Here is a 21,005-nt window from a genome sequence, read left to right on the forward strand (position 1 = left end):
CCCTGGAGGTGGCGCGAAAATCCCAAACTACTCACGCTTAAGTGATTAAACATTATGCAATTGCAGAATGTTTTAATACAACCTTATTCCAGGTAAAAACTCAATTTGATGACGTCATGGGACCACAAATATCGTCACACATACCTAAGTTAGGCCATTTTTCCTATTTTCAAACATAGCTTTAATTTCTCACGTGTTATTGAGGTTTCAACCCTAATATTCTAGGTAGTGATGATAAACTGTGTACCAAAAAAAAAAAAAAGATTTGGCACTGAAAGAAATGAAATTTAATGACGTCAATGGTATCAAAAATGATGTGATATTTACAAGAAAGTTTGGCTTTTAACAATACAGAGATAAGATCCATTTTTTAGAAACATCGTCGCTTAGGTCATTAAACTTGGTCCATGTTTAATATATTGCAGTTGAAAATATTAATGGTAAGGGAAGCAATATCATGATGTCGTCGGGATCATAAATGACGTTATTCCGACGGATTATTAATTTCGTAAATTTGGTCTTTATTTATTCCTAGTACCGATGTGCTTAGCAACCCGTTGGGAACCACCTGGTGACCAACATAAATGTAAAAAATATTTATATAACATTTAAAACAATCCTAAATTAATGTCAGCACTTTTCAAAATTTACAAAAACTTTCTACCGTGCGACAAGTCTCAATAAAGGTAGAAAAAGTCACAAAATTTCAGCACTCAATCGCGTGCCTAACACATTTTATGCCTAGTGAAACATACTGTGGGCACTTCTTCCCCCTTCCCCTCCAAGGTATAACAGGTTTAAGCACATATACCTGAGTCTTCTTTTTCACCATACAAATATATGTAAACATTCGCATCTGTGCCAGCTCCTGATACATCTCCAGTTTCAACGTTGATATTGTACGTGGTTTTCTCAGCTGAAATAGATCACATTAAGAATAAGAAATAGATGTTAAGAATAAGAAATAAATGATAAAAATAAGCACACTTTTCAAAAACAATAGGGCTCATTATACCTTACACAAAATTTGAACAGCCTTACGCGGTTTTCATAGTCATTTGTCTCAAGCCCAAACCCCTAGCTAAAAATCGAGTGCACATGGTTTTAAAGACTGTACATAAGGTTATTACAGCCTAATAGGTGGCAACGAGCCCAAAGTGATAGAAATCACAATTTAACGCGAATGATGACCCTTGTTTTTTTTCCTTTTGAAGAAACCATGAAAACAAAGGGTTGTTTTTTAATTTTTCAAAAGTTTTTTTCAATTTGGGTTAATTAGCACACAATCAATCAACGATTGTATAATAAATCAAACTTCGATATTCTGTAGAAATATTTTCGTCCAAAATAATAAAAAAATAAATTAAAGTACCCATTTGTTCCAAGTCGATATTGTCACCAGAAATTGACTTTGAAGATTGGGAACGAGAACGTGACCTCGTCAATCTTCGTTCAAATTCTGCGCGCTCGACAGCCACCAGTTCTCGACTTAATGCTCCATCGTCTTCTGTTTTGGATAGCCATCGGTTGCATGGAAAGATATAGTCTGCATTTTTCTATACGAGAAGAAAACGATTTTAAATATATCGCGTAAAACTATAGTCACTCCTGAGGTATAGTTTTGGTAATGTGATTCAAACTAAAATAATTCACCGACACTCACCCCTTTGTCGTGTACTTCCACTTTATCAAGATACCAGGACGACTGAAGACCAGAATTATCATGTCGTATTTTTACTTTTGATATTTTACCAACACTCATCGCTTCAATCTTAAAAATATCTTCCTAAAACATTAAAAAATAACTTGATAAGAACTTTTATAAAAAGACAGGAAAATCAATGTTTATAGAAAAGGGTAACATAAAAATAATGTTTAACACGATTTTCATGTCACAGTAAAGCTGATACACTTAGATCTGTCCAACACTTGATCATATACCAAAAAATATTAGAAGTAGCCATGATTAGCGACAACGTGAAAGAATTTTAAGTGTGGAAAAAAATATTTTAACTAGACTGTGCAGGCTATAACGATTTTTCAATGGAAATCTAGTGATTGCACACGCGCAAATAACATATTAAAGTAATTAAGTAAAAACTGGGATCGAATCAACGGTTGACAATTGGTGGATGAAAGGTCATTCTTTGTAAAAACATTTTACGACAGAAAAGTTAAATTTCGTTTTTATTAGTTTACTTTTTAACTTGCTTGCTACTTATTCAAGAAATGACTAGCTTTGTCCATTGTTGAAGTTCTGACTTACGTAAGCTTTTTAAGCATATGTTAAGGATTATGTAAAGCCTAAGAACATGTTGTAAATTTTTTTCTTTTGTGAGCAGTTTTTTCTCTTTATTCCTTATGTCTGAATTAACCAGTATGTTGTGAGATTTAAGTGGCAATTATTGATGTTTAAAACTCATACGCAATATTTTTCTCAAATAAACATATTTTGAGCCTGAAAAAGTACTTTTCATAAGCCTCCTTAAGTCTCATTTTAAATTTTAATTGGTAATAAAAAAAATGTATGTGGTATGATAATAAAAGAAAAGAAAATGTACCTGGTTGCGTTCAAACTTATCAAAATGGGTTTCAGATTTTTTGAGCTCTCTTTCTCCAGTATCACCTTGATCACCATAGATGGTGAGGAACACATTTGAGTTTGTTCCACCACCTCTCATATCACCAGTGAAGACATGCACATCATACGTGCTTGCTAAAAGAAAAGAGATAGAATTCACTTTAACAAAATTGCGATGTCTTCTGCATAATATCAAGAGAGTACAGTAAAAAACTTTATTAAGATCTTTGATGTATACAAAATCTTATAGATTATAGGAGCACCTGATACATTTTTTTTTCTTTTTTTTTTCTTTCAAATAAACTTTTTGGGCCTTAGAAACGTTTTAAGCTGACATCCAATGTGCATAAGTTTAAATATTTACATTTGAGTCCCCTTCGTGTGCAAACAAAAAAAAAGACCAGAGATAAACAGTTGTCCAAACACAAGAAAATAGTTACAAACTGGAATAAACCATTTTATTCGGTGATGCAATTTGCACTCCGAATGAAGTGTTTGAATTATTTGTCGACGTATCTGATGATCTAACAATCGAGAAAGAAACATTTAACACGCTTATTTTAAAAGCAGAAGCATTTTAGGAAAACATTTTATTATTCAGTTCATAGTTCATATTTTTTCAAGATTCTTTTTGTTGCAATTGTCTGGATTTGAAAAGAAATGACTATTTCCTCTTAAATTACTTCGGTTTTTCAAAATTTGATAAAAATCGTCCAAATGCATTAACGTTCTATAAGTGCGTGTGAAATTTGGATTTGTTTACAAGAACAAGTCACTCGTAAAACGTCAGAGTTTGTTTATATTTTTCTTCATGGACTATTTTGATCATAACTCACTCCAGGTTCATTAAAAATTATCCTCAAACTTAAGTATCACATAATATACCTTTCGCAATGTGTTGAAAATGTTGAAAACATTAAATTTGATGAGAGGAGTGAGATGTGCTCAAAAACACTCATGGACTTTTTGATCTCGAAATACTCCGTATTTTAATATTTTATTATTTTTATCCATTAGTCACTATTAAAATGTATTTATTTTAAAATTTTGGAACATGCAAATTTGATACAGTAAAAAAGAAACGTGTCCTTAAACTCCACTTTTATATATAAAAACACAATATATAATAAACAGCATGAAGTTGAGAACATAGGTACCTTCAACTACTAACTAAAATTAAAGATCAAAAATTAAATACAATAGTAATGTCAACTATAACTAACTAGAGTTTATCATCACGGCAATAACCGCAAGCTGATCCAGTACAAAATTTGTTTCATAACGAAATTGATGAAATTCTTACCAGATAGGGAGTCTTTTCTAAGTCTTTTCCCTGACATATCATATGGAACAAGCTCTCTGACTATCTGGCCATCATCTTCACCTTTGGCAAACCAACGATTGCAGGGAAACAAATAATTACAATCATCTTCTTCTATTTCTTCTTCTTCAGGTTCTTCATCTGTTCTTTTTTGTTTCTTCAATGATTTTTTCTTTTGAGCAGAGTCCTTCTTCTTCTTTTTCATAGGAGGTTTCAAACGCCTTACAATGATCTGTAACAAAGGGAAGAGTGCCTTGAGTACAATTACAAATTTTTTTTGCTTCGCTGTCTTTTTTGGCTTTCCTCTTTATAGGTTTCTGGTATTTTCAAATTGTGATTTGTGATTATAAAAATTCTCCTAGTTGATTAATCAGGTGTGAGATAAGGAATGACTGTTTAATATTTTATGACATTGTTTCGCTTCACACACAATTATCCTCCTTAGGAAAGTGGAATAGTATCAACTTTTGACATTTGAAATTCAGACTTATTAGAAGTGTTAGATTCTTGTATTACAACGCAAGTTGTTTTAGTTTCTCTCCACTGACTGCTTATCTTATATTTTTCCTTGTAAAACGGATTACAAAGTTTTTTATTCAATAATTATAATCATTTTTAGTTTAACTAATTAAGCTGCCTTTACCTAAATATATATACAGAATAATAAACAAAAAAAATGAGCACTGGTCAATTAAATCACCTTGTCTAAAAACCATGCTGCACCCATACCAGCATTGTCATGACCAACTCGAAGTTTTGTCAACAATCCAATCTCATCACTTTCAATCTAAAAAAACATAATATTTGTGGTTTCATTATTCTAAAACGAAAAAATAACCAAAAACAACAATTTCTTTCGGATTATTTTAATATGAAGTTTTAGGACATAAGCACTTTGAAACAAGAAATTGCAAAATGTTTAGATAGATCACTAAATAATTTTTTTTAATGTTATATTACATTCAAATGTTAACAAGAATTTCACAACATTAACTTGGGCATAGCTTACCTTAAATTTATCAACTTCGTTCCTTTCAAAGTTATCTGTTTTACTGCGTAACCAGAATTCTTCAGATTTCCCTTCTTTTCCATAAAGCACAACAAAAACATTAGCGTCTGTTCCAGCTCCACGAACGTCACCAGTGTGGACCTCAATTTCATATGGCACTTCTATGATTATGAATAATATCAGAGCAAATATAATTGTGCAGTATCAAAAAATACGACTATTTTAGAAAGAAACACAAACCAAAAAAAAATGTTGTACAATGTCAAAATAAAAATCTTTCATTACGTTAACGAGAACCAAAACCCAAAACATTTACAAATGTGATGTAGCATTTTACAGGTACTGTTTCCACCTAACATGTTCATTACTTCCAGGCGATTACATTCAATGAAGATCAAGTTTTGATTCTTTCTACACAATTTGACTATTTTGTTGGGATTCAGTTTTTTCAATAAAAAACTAGCTTAACATACAGTAACGTAAGTTTTCTTTCCCTTTCAGAGCTGCTTTAAAATATCACATGAAAAATACTGTGTAAATATTGAAAGTTTTCCATTCCAATAACACTTGAATACAAAATACAAATACAAAAAAAAAAATACAAAAAACAACAACAAAAAACAACAACAAAAAAACTGCCATGTTTCATAAGAAAGGAACTTACTTTTTGACATTTCTATTTCTTCACTTGGATATAATTCCCGTTCAATCAAACCATCATCTTCATCAGAAGCAAGCCATCTGTTACATGCAAATTTCAATTGCTGTCCATGTGATGGTACATCAACAGTTACAGAATCCAAAAACCAGCCAGCACCAAAACCTTTTCCATCATGACCAATAATAACTTTTTTCACCTGTGAAAAGCAACATTTACTATGAAAATACCATCAAGAATAACAGAGTACCTTACTACTAAAATTTAGTAAGGTATAAAGGTGACATTAATCAAAACTTTTTCTTTTTCTTTAGTATGAAAATAAGACAAATAAAATATACAAAACAAGAAAAACAGACAAATGGTCTAAAGATAGAATTAAAATAAAATAAACATTTCTAGCGAAGTCTTTTCATTATATACCACGGATTTTAAGTCAGCAGAAATTTTAATCATAACTTTAACAGAGTTTACCTCAGAAGTTGTTTGGTATGCACCATTTTAGGAGATATTGCATTTTTAGGACATAATTTTCGAAAAAAATGTCTGAAATTGATGCTCGTTAGACTGGACACAAGGAAATTCATATATATAATGACAAAAAAGAAAATATTTTTTTAGTGTTGAACATCCCCTTCTTTGCTTTTTATTTACATGGAATTTTGTTTGAAAAATAAGATTTCAAAGTTACTAAAAATGCTTTTCAAAAAAAACCCATTATTTAGAAATTTAAAAAGAGAGATATAAAGTTCATAAGTAAATTCTTTCAAAAGATCAATAAAAACTTGCCTTGCCAATATCCATAGCTTCTAGTGTAAACATATCGGTGCGACCTCTCTCCCATTTATCTTTTGTGTTTTCTGCTTGTCTCAACTGCAGTTTACCAGTATCAGACTTATCACCAAACAAGATCAAGTAAACGTTAGCATCCGTTCCAGCACCTCGAAGGTCACCGGTTTTGACACCAACATGGTAAGAAGTAGCTAAGAATGTGAAAAGTTATCGCATTTTTTATTTCTTTTCTCTGTTACGTAGAACAGACACTAAATAATTTATTTGAAAAATCAGTGGAAACATAAAATGTATCTTTCAACTTATGCTGCAAAATGAAGGTTTTAAAAAGATATCAATAAAATGTTTTTTTCTATGCTATTAAAAACATTTACTTTTTAGTAATGTTGCAGTGTCTCCAACAGGAATCTCTCGAACAATTTGTCCATCATCTTCATCAGAAGCAAGCCACCTAAATATTAATACGATCGTTATAATATATCTGTTTTAGAGCATCTTATAGGATCTTATCCACTTAAGAAGAAATGCAACAAGTTTTATGCTACGTCAAAATCCGTAATTTGGTTTTTAGCACTTAAGACAAATTTCTATTTTCACTTTTAAGGAAAAGTGTGTATCAACATTGACACGTGCAAACAGACTTTGTGTATTATTACATAGCTCAATATTTTTGCTGTGTTGTGTGACATAACCTTGTCAGACATCAATTAGTGCATTTCAGTTCACTATTTCATTGTTTTTTTTATCACCAACATTAAAAAATACTATAAGGAAGGACAATAATGTTTTTTATAAGAATTGATATGGCACATTAATTTCTCAACAACAACATACCGATTGCATAAGAAGGGATAATTCTCATTAGTAATAGGATCTTTAACAATCACTTTATCAAGAAACCATCCTGCACCAGCATTTTTTCCATCATGCCCAATACGAATAGATTCCAATGCAGAAAGAGAAACAGCTTCAACTATGAATTCATCAATCTAAAAGTAACGGAAAGAATGGTATGTATAGACTTTAGGACAAATCACTAATTGGCCACAAATATGACATCATATTGACAAGTCCTTAGGTGAGCCAACAAGTTAATAAACTTGCAAGAAACTATGATACAGAGAGTTCTTTATATCTTTTTCGACCAATACTGAATTATAACTGATGGTTCCATCCCTAAATTTTCGCCTAGCAAACATTTCGAAATTTAGTTTCCTTAGTTACTATGAACACTAAACAGATATCCTATTATTTCTCATTTTTAAGCAAGCACTATGAAAGTCTGTCACAGTTTGAAAATTGGAACTGTAATTTCAGAACCAAATATCAGAGAGAGAGATAAAAAAATTAAATAAGTGATACAAGTAAAAATATATATACATTGTATTCTTTGAGATATATCATTAGATTGTTAGATATCCAGCCATATAACAGGCTATTATAACATATATAAGATACTAGTATATAATTACATCACCACCTAATAAAAATACATTTCTGATTCCTGCAACAAAAAATTAAAAGTCGTTTCATAATAAATATAGCATTTCTTGTTTGACATAACAATTTTACCTGTTTACGTTCAAATTTGTTGCGATTAGTACTTGATTTGAGTAAGGGTCTGTCACCAGTATCACCTCTCTCACCAAACATATTTATAAAAACATTAGCATCAGTTCCAGCACCACGCTTGTCAGCAGTGTGTACAGAGACTTGGTATGGTATTACTACAGAACAAGAATAAATGACACACATGTTTATTGTTTATTCTGGCTTAAAATAGAATCATAAAATAATATTGGGTTGCTAGAAAACCGGAATTCTTTTGAAATATGTTCACTATTGTTCGTATCTTCGAGTTTTAGTTTTCGCATAAAAAAGGAATGCAATATAAAATTCAATAACTCATGTGATGAAAGATTTTATTTCGCCTGAAGTGACCACTGTGAAAACACTTTTAACTTATCAAAGCAGTATTAACAAAACATAAAAAGTTAAGCATGAATTAAAGATTTTTTCAGAGGGTTTTGTTTTCTAATCATATATGGATAACAGACTGAGATGCAGGCGATAAAACTTTTAAAAAGTTTACATGGTAGTGGATCAGATGTTCCTCCAACAGCAGCTAATTCTCGAACACATTGGCCATCGTCTTCTCCAGTACCAAGCCATCTGTTGCATTCAAAAGAATATCGTTCATTGGTTATAGTGTTCTCTAAAAATATCTATAAAAATAAAAAAACAAGTTCATCTCGTTTCAGTTAATAATCTAGTATGGTTATTAATAACGTCGAGCGAAGGTGATTTTGTATTTGAAATAACCTTAGAGTACTAAAATCCTACCTTCTCCAAATGCCAGTCTGCATACATCTTAGAATTATCATGCCAAATTCGAAGCTTGTAAGGTGATCCAACGTCTTTAATTTCTACTTTCAACTTATCAATATTTCCACGCTCAAAGTTGTCTGTTTTGTTTCGGAGTAGTATTTCTTCACTTTTCCCTTTGTCACCATACAATACCATGAATACATTTGCGTCTGTTCCAGCTCCACGAATATCACTAGTGTGAACTGCAACATTCCAGACATTTTCTAAAAGTTTTTCCATAAAATTAGTTTTCTTAGTTCATGCGTAATCAATAATAAATTGTCAACTACAACACAACTGTAAATAATGGAGGCTCTAATCATTTAAACATTGCCAGGTAACACTAACACAAAATTGAAAACATTGTACTAAAGTAATGAGTTTCTTAAACATTGCTTACTTGCTTCACGCTGCTTTCTATAATCAATATCTTCTACCAGATCTCTTTCAATTAATTTATCCCCCTCATCATCAGCTAACCACTGCCGACAAAAAAATGTTTGCTCAATTCCAGTTGTAGGAGCATCAATAACAGCCTGTAAGATTGAAAATGTAATTGTGAAATAGAAACTACAAGATACATTAAAAGTAATCCCTGGGCATGTATAATAATAGTAGAGATAGCCTGGAAAAGATCCCAACCATAAACTTTGTAGATTTACAATCAAGATAAGGTATAAAAATTGATATCCTTCATAAGGATTAATTATTCTTAAGGGTTTTGTTGTATAACAATCCTGAATTTGGTGCAGCAGAGCAAAGCAAAATCACTTCAAATCCATGTAACTTACTTTTTCAAGGTACCATCCTGCTCCGACACCAGAATTATCATGACCAATAGTTACATGATGGATTGGACTTAACTCTTCGGCACATTCTACATTAAATATATCTGTACGCCCACGTTCAAAATTATCTTTGCTGCCGTTTCTTATCCATAATTTTCCACTGTTTAAATCACCATCCTTGCCACCATATAGGATTACATAAACTTTAGCACTGGTGCCAGCACCCCTGATATCACCAGTTGTGATGTTAATAATGTAAGGTAGACCTAAATTGAGAAAAAATTTAAAAAAATTTGACATAATCAAATAAAAAACTAGGCATTCAAAACAATATTAAAAGACAATTAGAGACTATGGTATTTTGTTCAAGATACCTGGCATAAAGTCACTATCACCATTCATAACTATCAAGTCCCTAGATATTTGTCCATCATCTTCTGATTCAGACAACCAGCGACCGCATGGAAATTCATAAGTTTGTTTTTCGCCATCTCTTATCACAACCTGACAAAAAACACAATAATGATAAAGATACTTCGCAAGACAGTAACAAGGTGCATAATTCCTGCAACTTTGCACCATAAAAATGTTTTAATGCAATTAGTGTGCATTGTATCCATTCTTTTTTTCTTATAGATTTCTATATAGTATATCAGTATATTAACCTTTCAACCAATACATTGACTGGGAAAGGGGGTCAATTTAACCATTTTACTTCATGTTGTTTTATAAATTTTAGGGCATCATTATCAGATAACTTTTTATGTCATTATGACATAATGTGAATTTATTGTTATGTCATTTTGATGTAGTGACACCATTTTTTCTTCGCTATGTAATTTTGAATGTTTATGCTGTTTATAATTGTAATAAAGATTTAATTTTTTTGCTTCCTACATTTCCATTTACCATACTCCACATTTTAAAAGGTGGCAATGAATAACAAAAACATCTTATTAAATATTGAATTGGGACACCCTTATACTCCAAAAGATTTATTACAAAATTAACCATACCTTTTCTAGAAACCAACCTGCTGCTACACCTTTGTTGTCATGACGAATTCTCACTCGAGTCAAAGGACCAATATTTGCACTCTCAACATTAAATGTGTCGATCCTGTAAATATATGTTTAAATAAAATGTTTTTAATGCTCTTTAACAGTTGAAATACTACAAGCCATAAAATATCAGTTGATAGCATATCAAATGCTGACTTAAACTTAACTGAATAGCGTAACTGGGTTTCCTTTATTGTATTTTTACTGGAACATTTTTATTTTTTAATTGTTAAGAAATAGAAGGTACAAATACCTTTAATTTCTAAAAACCACAACAATGAATAATTAAAATTTTGAAAGCACCACAATTACAACTTATTAACAAATAAACAAAAAGAATGTTACTTTTTTCTCTCAAAATTATTCTTTGAGTCGTTAAGCTTCATTTCTGTCGAGCTACCATTTTTGCTGAATAATGTAATGTAAACATTAGCATCAGTTCCAGCACCTCTCACATCACCAGTATGCGTAGATATAACATATTTGTGAGCTAAAAAAATAGAAGAAAACAATCATAAAAAGGTTATGGAGACTCTAGTAAAGCGTGGTATTTCCGGTGTGTAATGTAACACATAGAAACAGTACTCAATTGCAAATGACTAGTCCTACAGGCCTGCTGAAACAAATGCAGTTGTTGATTAAACATTCTTAATCCTACTTATTTGTATGGAAATTAACAAAAAAGGAATCCCACGTTTCGTACTCACTCTTTTAGTAAAATATACCTAAAGGAAATGTAGACCTGTCGTACCATTTACAAGTAGAAAGATTCCAGCTTCTGATGAGTTATCTTAAAGAACTACAATGGTGATCTTAAAAACAAAACTAGCATAAAAAGCCGACAGGAAATACATCTCACCACTTTGAACATTGTCAAGACTTTTCGTACCAAGCAACAGTCGAGAAATCTGTCCATCACCATCATCTTTTGATAACCAATTGTTACATAAAAAATACCATTTGTCTTTTCGTTCATGTGTATTGGTCACTATAACCTAATATGATAAGTAAAATAAATAAATACAGAATATAATTTCCTCCTTAATGAAAATAGTAGGCTGGTTAGGGTGGTAGCTTAAAAGTAGGTAGCTAAAGCTACTTCAACAATGAATTCAAGTCCTCAAGAGATGCCATTCTACCACAGCATTTCCCTCTTTAAAAGATTATTTTTTTCTTACGCGATCTAGAAACCATCCAGGAGCAAATCCAGTGTTGTCATGATCAATCCTAAAAAATAAGGAAAATACCCTCTACTAAAGAAAATCAAATAAGTAAGCATTGACTCTAACTAGTATTTACCACTTCCATATTTATTTTTACATTCACAAATAATGTTGCTCTTTAAAATACTAAAAGTTTTCCATTTTTTAGAAAAGATGTATTTTCCCATCTACCTTATTGAAGACGCCCAAGGTACAATACAATGTTGGACTTATATGATAGAGCTCAAAAGTCGGTTAACAATTCCTTTCAAAACTTGGTTGTAATAAAATTTTCTGTGTAAGCTTTTATAGGCCCTATATGTTTACTCACATAATTTGATTGCAAACTGACCTGCAAGGTATGGGATCGTCCATACAAAAATTAAGAGGCTTGGGACGAGCAAATGAGTGTCATTTTGGCAAAAAATTATGTAAATCAATTCACCTTTATAATATCTATTAATTGAAAAAGTGTAAATGACTTCCCTTAACAGGTCTAATGACTAATGATAGAAAATGTCAAAATTTGCTACTACTTAAATATGACATCATAATTTTTGCAGCATAATTAAATCTGAAATCCTTTAAAAGTGAATATCTTAAAAAACAAAAAGAGCTTGTTAACCAACGTTTTAAGCCAACATCATTTTATACCTTGGGTTTTCTTTAATCCTTATTTATATTATGAAATTTCACAGCATGCAAACTTTAAGATTGAAAAATCTGAAAGTATATCTTAACCAGGTGTTTAATTCTTAATGTTGTTAAAACCGCAACAGAGCGATGTTGAGAAAACACCTTGTGTAATACAGCCTTCCTTTTTTATGTCAACACTCAGCAATTAAATGCCAAAATGATTACAGAATTCCAGATTCACATTGGAAATGTTTTGCTGACTTTCTATAAAGTGGATGTTGAATTTGAATTTAATGAACTTAAAAGAGCTCTCATTTTTCTCCTAATTTAACTGTTGTTTAATGTATGGGAGCGCGCAATTGCATTTATAAATTGAAAAAAAAAACACAAGTTTGCTGATGTGAAATACAAGTTTGCTGGTGTGGAGCAGGAAAATGGCATTTCACATTCAGCAATATTTTACTGATTCTAAATTGAACTAGAAAGGCAGATTCAGCACTACAGTAAAATTTTTATTTTAAAAGTTTTCCACTTACATAATTCTCTGAATCTTGCCCAAATACTTCACTTTAATTTTAAATAAATCTGTTTGCCCACGTTCAAAAGTATTGATGTTTCTGAAACAAACATAGTACCATAAGACAGAAATAAGGGAAACAATATTGAACAGTAGTGAATGCAACGAATCTTTAAAGTTTAATCTTTTAATCTCAGTTTATGACAGGTTAACTTCTGCAGAATATGGCATAAAAATATAATCTCACCTGTTAACTAGCTGGACTCTACGGGTGTTACCTCGATCGCCATACATTGTGAGAAAAACATGTGCGTCAGTACCAGCCCCTCGTTCATTTCCTGTGACAACTTCAACTTCGTACACTAAAAAAAAACATTTGTTAGTTAATATTTGGACTTATATCCACACTTTAGGTGCTTTGTAGTTGTATCGTTAGAGCAGTGCAAACATGGTCACCCCTTTTACCCAAAAATTAAATTGACGCAAACTAATTTATGCTCTGACACAGTTTTTATTTGTCTTCAAATTAATCCTAAAAATGGATTGTAAGCCAAGATCAGGCTCATAGTAGAAAAACTATGGGACAGACATGCTTTCAACTTTTTCAACCGAATATGACTATCTTTAAAATCATACGGATGTGTTTTTTACAATATATTAATAACACAACAATGTTTAACCTTTGAAAGACATGCCAGTTATGGCAATTTACAGACCCGTAACAAAAATATAAAATGTAAACTTGATTATGGAAGACACATAAAAAAATTGAACTTAATAAAAAACGTTTTTGTAAATTATCCCTTTACAAAAATTGCATTAGATTAACATGCGAACTTTTACAAAAAGGCGAAAAGTTTAAAAAATTATGTTTAGTGAGACATGGGCAGTGAAGCAGGAAGATCTTGACCGTTTAGAAAGGAATGATATGAGAATGGTTAGGTGGATGTGTAATGCCAGTCTGAGAGACAGAAAGAGTTCAGATGAGCTAAGAAGCAGGCTAAGTCTCTGTAGAATTAAAGATGTTATCCAGATAAGAAGATTGAATTGGCTGGGGCACTTGGAAAGAATGGAGGAGGATAATTGGGTAAGAAAGTGTAGAGACTTGATAGTTCCTGGGGCAAAGCCCAGAGGCAGACCGAGAAAGACTTGGCAGGAGGTTATAAGGACAGACTTGATAGAGAGGAAGTTGAGTTTAGATCTAACACAGTCTAGATCAGATTGGAAGAGGGTCATTAATATACCCCGTCCAACCCATGCTAGCATGGAAAACGGACGTTAAGCCGAGAATGATGATGAATGATGATGATGATGTTTAACATCAGTCAAGAGACAGAAGGAGTTCCATATGTCTATAATGTGATCATTTTTAGCCTATTTCACGCATGCCACCTCCATTCAATGGAAAAGATTATAAACTACGGCTTTTGATTATCTGTTCTATATTTTAACCTACTGAAAACTCCATCATCAGCAACTGAGATCTTGATAGGCAGCACTTATATATTCCTAAATTTTTACAGCACTTAAGAAGTTGTAGTTACAAAGAAATATTTTCTATATGAAAATTCCTTTATGGGGTTATTGAGACAGTAACAAAGCAGGTCATTAAAATAACATATTTATACATACCAACACGTTCTGGTCTCTGGTCGTCAGAAGCAGGCTTTAAAATTCGTTTAACTTGGCAATCACTTTCATACAAGGATAACCATGATTGGCAAGGGAAGATCCATGATTTTTTAGTTTTTTGATTTTTTACCATGACTTCCTCTAGATACCATCCTTGCTTTCTATCAATTCCATCATGCTATAAAAAAATTGAGGAATGTCATTTCTATATGCCTTGCTAGCTTTATATTTTTTTTTTGTTATAACAAAATAAACCTTTGTTTATATTATTAAGTTACCTCAACCGATGTTGTTGCCATTATTTCCAGCCTTATTGTCAAACTATAATCATATAAAGTTTGAATGATTTTTTTTATATACTTACTTCTATTTCCAAAGCTATCAAATCCCCTATATCTGGAGATCTTATGGAAAACGATTCACTCGATGCTTTTTTAAACATAAATGCACCAGGCGTTTCAACGTCCATGTTTATGTCATCTTCATCAGGCTTTTTTGTTAGTTGTTGTTTTGTGATTTTACCTTTAGTACCACGAAGTTGAACAAAAACCTAGAAATCAGATAGAACTTATATGATAAAACATCAGTAAATTAATTAATTTTATGATAAAATTAAACACAATAACAAAACACAGAGCATATCTTTTAATACACAACTTTTAGCAATCACTGTTGTTTTATTTTTACATTCAGCAAATGTAAAAGCGTGACTTTCATGTTAAAGCACTGTTGAGAATAACTTAAAGCAGTTCTAAAATGCTCTAAAAAATAATACATAACAAATCACAACATTGAACAGCAACAATTCCTTTATAAGAATCCTTCAAAAAATATTTTTTAACAAAAAAAAAAACCATGTGAAGCACAGAATGTTTTTAAAATACTTTGTTGATTATTCTTATTATAATTATATTTACATATTACCCTTGCATCTGTGTTTGCATTCTTACGATCTCCAGTTATAACAGTGATGTTGTATATGATTCTTGAAGCTAGAAATTGAATAAGAGACTTATAGTATTAAACTTTTTTCAGCTTTCTCAGATTATGAAATTTACTGCTGGTGCCATGTAGTCCATTATTTTGAAAACAAAAGAGGTTCTAGGTGTACAAATTTAAAAATATTTTTCTTAAATTATAAAAGTATTCCCAATATAGGCGTGGATACTTCACCCAACCTAAATTTGTCTTGACTGTGCACATATTAAAAAATAATAATACTTTCAATGCAGATATAAAATAAAAGGAAAAAAATCTAACCTTTCTCTCTTTGCTTCTTTTTCTAAACAGAATTTAGTTTAGGTTATATTACAATACTTTACTTATACCCTATACAAAAGTATATGTTTTATATACACACCTTTGTATTGTTTCCATCAGATAAACGTGGTTTTACCCCCATCTTTCTTGCAAAGTAAGCTCCTAAATGTGGATCCTCCAAAGAATTATATTCTGGCGCTGTTAGTACTTTTCCATTTACAACTTTAGGTTGATCCCAAATTTTTGGACCAGCATTGATCCTTGGTGCAAATGGTGCCCTCTTACTAAGCCGTGTTTCTGAAGATTGGTGATTAAGCGAAACATGGAATTTCTTCATGGGGACAGTTTTTGGAGCATTTGGATTTACCCAAGGTGGTGCACTACCTGGAAATAAAAAGATTGTATAACATCAGCTACATGTTTTTTAGATAATTTTGATCTTTTTGTAAAAGTTTTTATTTCAAGGTAAAAATCTGTTTCTTTATTTACATCTGGTGCACAAAATAATATTTTCAAATCTGGTAACCATCCTACAAAAAATTTAGAAGGGTCTTGTCTTGCGAAATCCAAACTTTTTCTCTAACAGTACTTTCACTAATATATAGTTTTATTTATTAAGCTATTTTGCAAATATGCATAATTTATAATAATTTTGCCAACCAAAATCTTGGTGGATGAATTTTTATACATAATACCTCACCTATGTATGTTCTACTGAAATGTCAGGATTTTTTCATGGCGTTTTTACTACCTCTAACCATAGTAAAAATTCAACCTGGAAATTGAGTTCTAAACTCAATCTTATAAAATAAAAAATATTTGAGGTAAAAAATCCTGGTTTGACTCAATTCTTAAATTAAAAAGTCTGTAAATGCAGAAAAATAAAAGAGTAAACAGGTGATGTACTATGAACTTGTGAAAAAATCTAAATAAACAAAGAGGATTAAAAATATATGTTGATCCCTCTTTCGTACGAGGTTGTGAAAAACCATTTAAGTGCGTAAAAAAATTGATTTGATGTTTGTTACATATTCGATTACAAGATTGCAACATCGTTTTAATTTGAAATATTGGTAATATATTTTGTTATCACTTATTTCAACATGGGAAAATCTCAGGATTAAAATTAAATTTCTCGAGAAAAATGTAGAGAAGTTGAAAAACAACAACCCTACACATTTGATGTTATGTTGAATGATTGGATGGCACATTGAAGTGCAACACTCATCCTGATTGATGAATTTAATCTCAACCTCATTGAGAAAGCGGTTAAACCAAGAAAACCTATCAAATTGCATTTAAATTTTCAAGTTTCTCAGAAATTTGACTGATCAAGACTACCCAGAAACAATAAGTATATGGTTGAAAGCGGACAGCACAAAAACAAATCAACGAAGAGTATCAAAAAAGGTAAAGGACAATTGAACATTATATTTGTGAACTACTTTTTTCTTTGTAAATAATAACACTTTCATTCATGCTGTACCTTGTTCTCTCCTCACTCTCCCACCCTGGTCAAAGAATCATTGCCCTGAACTTTTTTTCTGAATAGTGAACTTATGCACCTTTGCTCACAATACATTTGACAAAGTACATTAACAAAAAGGTAGGTGAATGGGACTTGTACTTTATGGAAAATTATGCAAACACAGTTGGAAACCTCAGAAGCGCTTGAGTTTAAGCACGAGGTATGTTACAGAAAATGCATGTGTGGCTGCCATGATCTACAATGCAAAGTGTCTGGAGAGGCTGTTTTAGCCAATCCGGGAATTCTGAGAGACTCTAAACTTAATCTTACAGTAAAAACGGTAGTAGCATTAAATCCTGGAATAATCCCTGAATAAATAACCTACGATTTGGACTAGCTGTTAGTGGACGTTTGCGTGTTGCAGTACTTGAATTGTATTTTACACCAGCTGTTGTTGGTCTATTAAGTAAGTGGTCATCCTTCAAAAGAGATTTCATTCCATATGAATCCATCGCATATATTGAAGGTGTATGAATGGTGGGTTATCTACTACAACTACAAAAATAATATAACATTAACAAGAAATAACAAGCACACAAATTTTAAAGTTAAGCAAAACAACGACAAAATATCCATATTGAAATGTAAAATGTAATCATCAACACTTGACTAGATCTTTTAGTTTTATGATGTATATACCTGAGAAGTAAATAAGTAACCAAATGCAAAAGACATAATAAAATTAATTCATGCAAAAAAAGCTGCAAAATTGCCAGATCAGCTAAAATTCAATATTGCCCATAAAATAAAAGGAATATATAGGTAAAACTTGACAGAGATGGGATAAGGTTGAGAAGAAATCATTTAAAGGACAGAATTAGGAAAAAAGAAACAACAACTAAGGTTATACATTTCTGCCTTTTTCTGTATACATATATAACATATATGACATAAATAATTCCATGGTTTTTTGGGCGACATTTTCCATCAAATTGGTACCCTCGTTTCATATCGTGTGAGAAAGCCACTAAGAAACTACACTGAGCTATCAAGTCAAACAAAAACAAACTAAAAATTTGTTGCTTTGCATGTGCTCAGGCTGCGCTGTACAAAAGCTGGGAAATAAAAGGAAATATTTAATCAGATCTGGAAAGAGCAATTTTATGATTTCTTAAAGCTAAATAGAAGACTTTGGAACAGCACATGTGAGATGACTCACATGAAATTATAACACATATATGCTTTAGTATATTTATATATGTAGTATGCATCTGGGGGTACCATGTTTGTTTATCCTCTTTGAGTATGGTCAGTGTGGACAGGAAGTCTTGGCCCCAGCTGCTTTTTGTTCTCATGTTCTTTGTTTTGTTTTATGCTGCATCTCTCCCATTCTAATGTGGTTTAGGAATATGACTAATGTATTGACCCCATATTTAAGAAACTTTGTACAGTATAAAAGAGTTGGTACCAATTGTGACACATAGAAGATATACATTTGAAATATACTTATTATCTGTTCAATTTTATTGCACATGTGATAGAACTCACCTAACACACAAGCTAGCATATACAGTTATATACAGTTATACTATAATATACGGTTATAAAGTTTTCAATATATGGTTTTTAATAAAAAAAAACAATAACACAGCATGGGTTTATTTCTATTTTTTCAATTCAATTCAATATGGGGAATTTTTTTTAAAAAATACTCCACTCAGAAGTAAAATTTAGCTCAATTAAATGTTGTAAGCAAACAGATAGAAAACAGAGAGAGTTTGTAATATATATCAAGCTTAAGTACAAATTTTTTGAAAAGAAAGTTATTCGTCAATTAAGCTAAATTTTAATCATCAAAACACAACAAACAACCAGCTTTTGAATCTAAGAAAAATGTGCTATAACCTTAGTCTTTATTTCTATAAAACATCACTGTTTTTAGTACTGTACTGTTCAAGATAACATTGCAGTGACAGAGCCAAGAAGAGCATCACATCATCACACCTAAAAACTATGACAGTCATTTCAAAGCTTTTAGGAGATCGTAAGAAGCTTCCTTAGCTGAGCTAAATGGGGGAGGGGATGATAGTTCCAAACTTAATGGACAAAATTTCCTTAACAGGGCTTAGTTTTACCTTACAAAGACTTGCCTAAAAACAGTGATTGATTCATTCACCACACACACTCTCCCCTTGCATCTCCTGCTCTCCACTTACAATAAAAACAAAACGCAAAACGTAACTAGCTAATTGGCACTGTGAAATACAATAATTCCCTACTATAATTTAAAAAGAAAACATATACCACTAACTGCAATTCGCCCATAAAAACTCCTAGATTATGTGGCTACCAACTGTTTACTTGTATGGAAATAAAATGTTTATCGTTTCTAAGAACGCCATCATGAATCGAATAATTATGTACAAGATAATAAATTGCAGAACACGAAAATATGTATTCATTCTCATTCACTTCTCTATATTTTCATATAAATTCTAAAAATAAAATAGTGTTCATTTACCTTATAATTTATTTAACAATTTAAAAATTAATATTATTTAATATATTATTTCGATTAGCAGTCACGTAAACTTTTAAAATGGTTTCCGCTTGCAAGAAAGAAGCCCCCAGGGACAAAACTGACGTGTGAATTACTACTGTATCGATTTTTTTTATGTCCGAGCATTGATAAAAAAAACGGGCGTCAGGATTTGCGTATGGTGTCATTTTGAGAACTATACATACTGTGGGGGAATCAAAAGCCATACCAAGCAGTAAGAAACTTCTTTCGTAGAAATCGTTAGTTTTTTTTTTGTATCAAGAGACGAAACAAAGGTTGATGCACGGAAAAGATCACTGCTCCCCGAAAACTAGAAAAAAGGGAATGTATAAGCTCGACAAGCGTGAAATAAGAAAATATTTGCACAGTGCTCTTACTTTCCTTTTGACTAGTCCTTATTAATTAACTTGCACAAAATTTCATGTCAAAGACTTGGGTCTGTTCTGCTTAATTTTTACTCAAAACTCTTGCACATAGATAACGCCGCCCGTAGCACAACTGGAAATTACCATCAGCGTCGGCATAATATTGACCAAATACTTTTTCTACGAGTATTTACTGATTCGAAAGTTTGGTATGCATGTATTATTACAAGCTCGTGAGCTTGTATTAAAACGCAAATGGAAATGAATGGAATTTTTTGCCTCTCGAGCACCGAAACGGGAGTAGTCGTGTGTTCGAATCTCATCTTGGTAATTATTTTTACTTTTTTTCTAATTTTAGTTTTCAAAAAGATAAGTGTTCAAAAGCATTATTTAACTGACTGGTAAAGTAAATGTGTTTCCACCAAAGTTTACAAAAGTGAATGTAGGTAGAACTAAGGTCACCCCAAATGTCTGGAAAGTAGTTTACGAAAAATAAAATTTCCACAACAATACGTAGGAGAGAAACAAAAACGCTGCACCATATCTATTTACTAAATATATCAATTTTACAAAATTTGGTTACAATTTAAGCAAAAGTTAAATTATAATGTAAATAATGACAAGAACGGAATCGGAAACACTCCGAAAGAACGTAAATTTTCCGATCCCGTTCTTGTTATTTGCCTCCGCCCCATAAGTGCACGGGATCTTTTTACCGAAGTTTGCTGGTTGCGAGTGTTGGTAATATATAATTTTTTAACTACAGCTATTTCCTTTTTCAAACAAGA

General features: G+C 31.6%; 1 protein-coding gene across 1 annotated transcript in view; it reads right to left on the reverse strand.

The window, feature by feature from the left end:
- The window catches only part of LOC130648716 (lipoxygenase homology domain-containing protein 1-like), a 29,146-nt gene extending 11,271 nt beyond the window's left edge, over nucleotides 1–17,875 (reverse strand). Inside the window, exons 1-29 of the mRNA XM_057454789.1 lie at nucleotides 17,674–17,875; nucleotides 15,925–16,204; nucleotides 15,825–15,846; nucleotides 15,489–15,556; nucleotides 14,929–15,114; nucleotides 14,565–14,742; nucleotides 13,180–13,294; nucleotides 12,952–13,032; nucleotides 11,756–11,804; nucleotides 11,437–11,572; nucleotides 10,923–11,067; nucleotides 10,533–10,635; nucleotides 9,891–10,020; nucleotides 9,520–9,782; nucleotides 9,129–9,264; nucleotides 8,705–8,952; nucleotides 8,454–8,586; nucleotides 7,934–8,088; nucleotides 7,196–7,350; nucleotides 6,736–6,812; nucleotides 6,359–6,552; nucleotides 5,576–5,768; nucleotides 4,912–5,072; nucleotides 4,603–4,689; nucleotides 3,885–4,134; nucleotides 2,562–2,716; nucleotides 1,664–1,786; nucleotides 1,373–1,556; nucleotides 812–916 (exon numbers count right to left, since the gene is read on the reverse strand). Of these exons, the coding sequence (XP_057310772.1) occupies nucleotides 812–916; nucleotides 1,373–1,556; nucleotides 1,664–1,786; nucleotides 2,562–2,716; nucleotides 3,885–4,134; nucleotides 4,603–4,689; nucleotides 4,912–5,072; nucleotides 5,576–5,768; nucleotides 6,359–6,552; nucleotides 6,736–6,812; nucleotides 7,196–7,350; nucleotides 7,934–8,088; nucleotides 8,454–8,586; nucleotides 8,705–8,952; nucleotides 9,129–9,264; nucleotides 9,520–9,782; nucleotides 9,891–10,020; nucleotides 10,533–10,635; nucleotides 10,923–11,067; nucleotides 11,437–11,572; nucleotides 11,756–11,804; nucleotides 12,952–13,032; nucleotides 13,180–13,294; nucleotides 14,565–14,742; nucleotides 14,929–15,114; nucleotides 15,489–15,556; nucleotides 15,825–15,846; nucleotides 15,925–16,204; nucleotides 17,674–17,804 (4,243 nt within the window). The 5' untranslated portion in view covers nucleotides 17,805–17,875. The remainder of the gene's footprint in view (nucleotides 1–811; nucleotides 917–1,372; nucleotides 1,557–1,663; nucleotides 1,787–2,561; nucleotides 2,717–3,884; nucleotides 4,135–4,602; nucleotides 4,690–4,911; nucleotides 5,073–5,575; nucleotides 5,769–6,358; nucleotides 6,553–6,735; nucleotides 6,813–7,195; nucleotides 7,351–7,933; nucleotides 8,089–8,453; nucleotides 8,587–8,704; nucleotides 8,953–9,128; nucleotides 9,265–9,519; nucleotides 9,783–9,890; nucleotides 10,021–10,532; nucleotides 10,636–10,922; nucleotides 11,068–11,436; nucleotides 11,573–11,755; nucleotides 11,805–12,951; nucleotides 13,033–13,179; nucleotides 13,295–14,564; nucleotides 14,743–14,928; nucleotides 15,115–15,488; nucleotides 15,557–15,824; nucleotides 15,847–15,924; nucleotides 16,205–17,673) is intronic.
- Between the last annotated feature and the right edge of the window lie 3,130 nt (nucleotides 17,876–21,005).

Source organism: Hydractinia symbiolongicarpus, chromosome 7 (genome assembly GCF_029227915.1).
Source record: "Hydractinia symbiolongicarpus strain clone_291-10 chromosome 7, HSymV2.1, whole genome shotgun sequence".
NCBI classification, from domain to species: domain Eukaryota; kingdom Metazoa; phylum Cnidaria; class Hydrozoa; order Anthoathecata; family Hydractiniidae; genus Hydractinia; species Hydractinia symbiolongicarpus.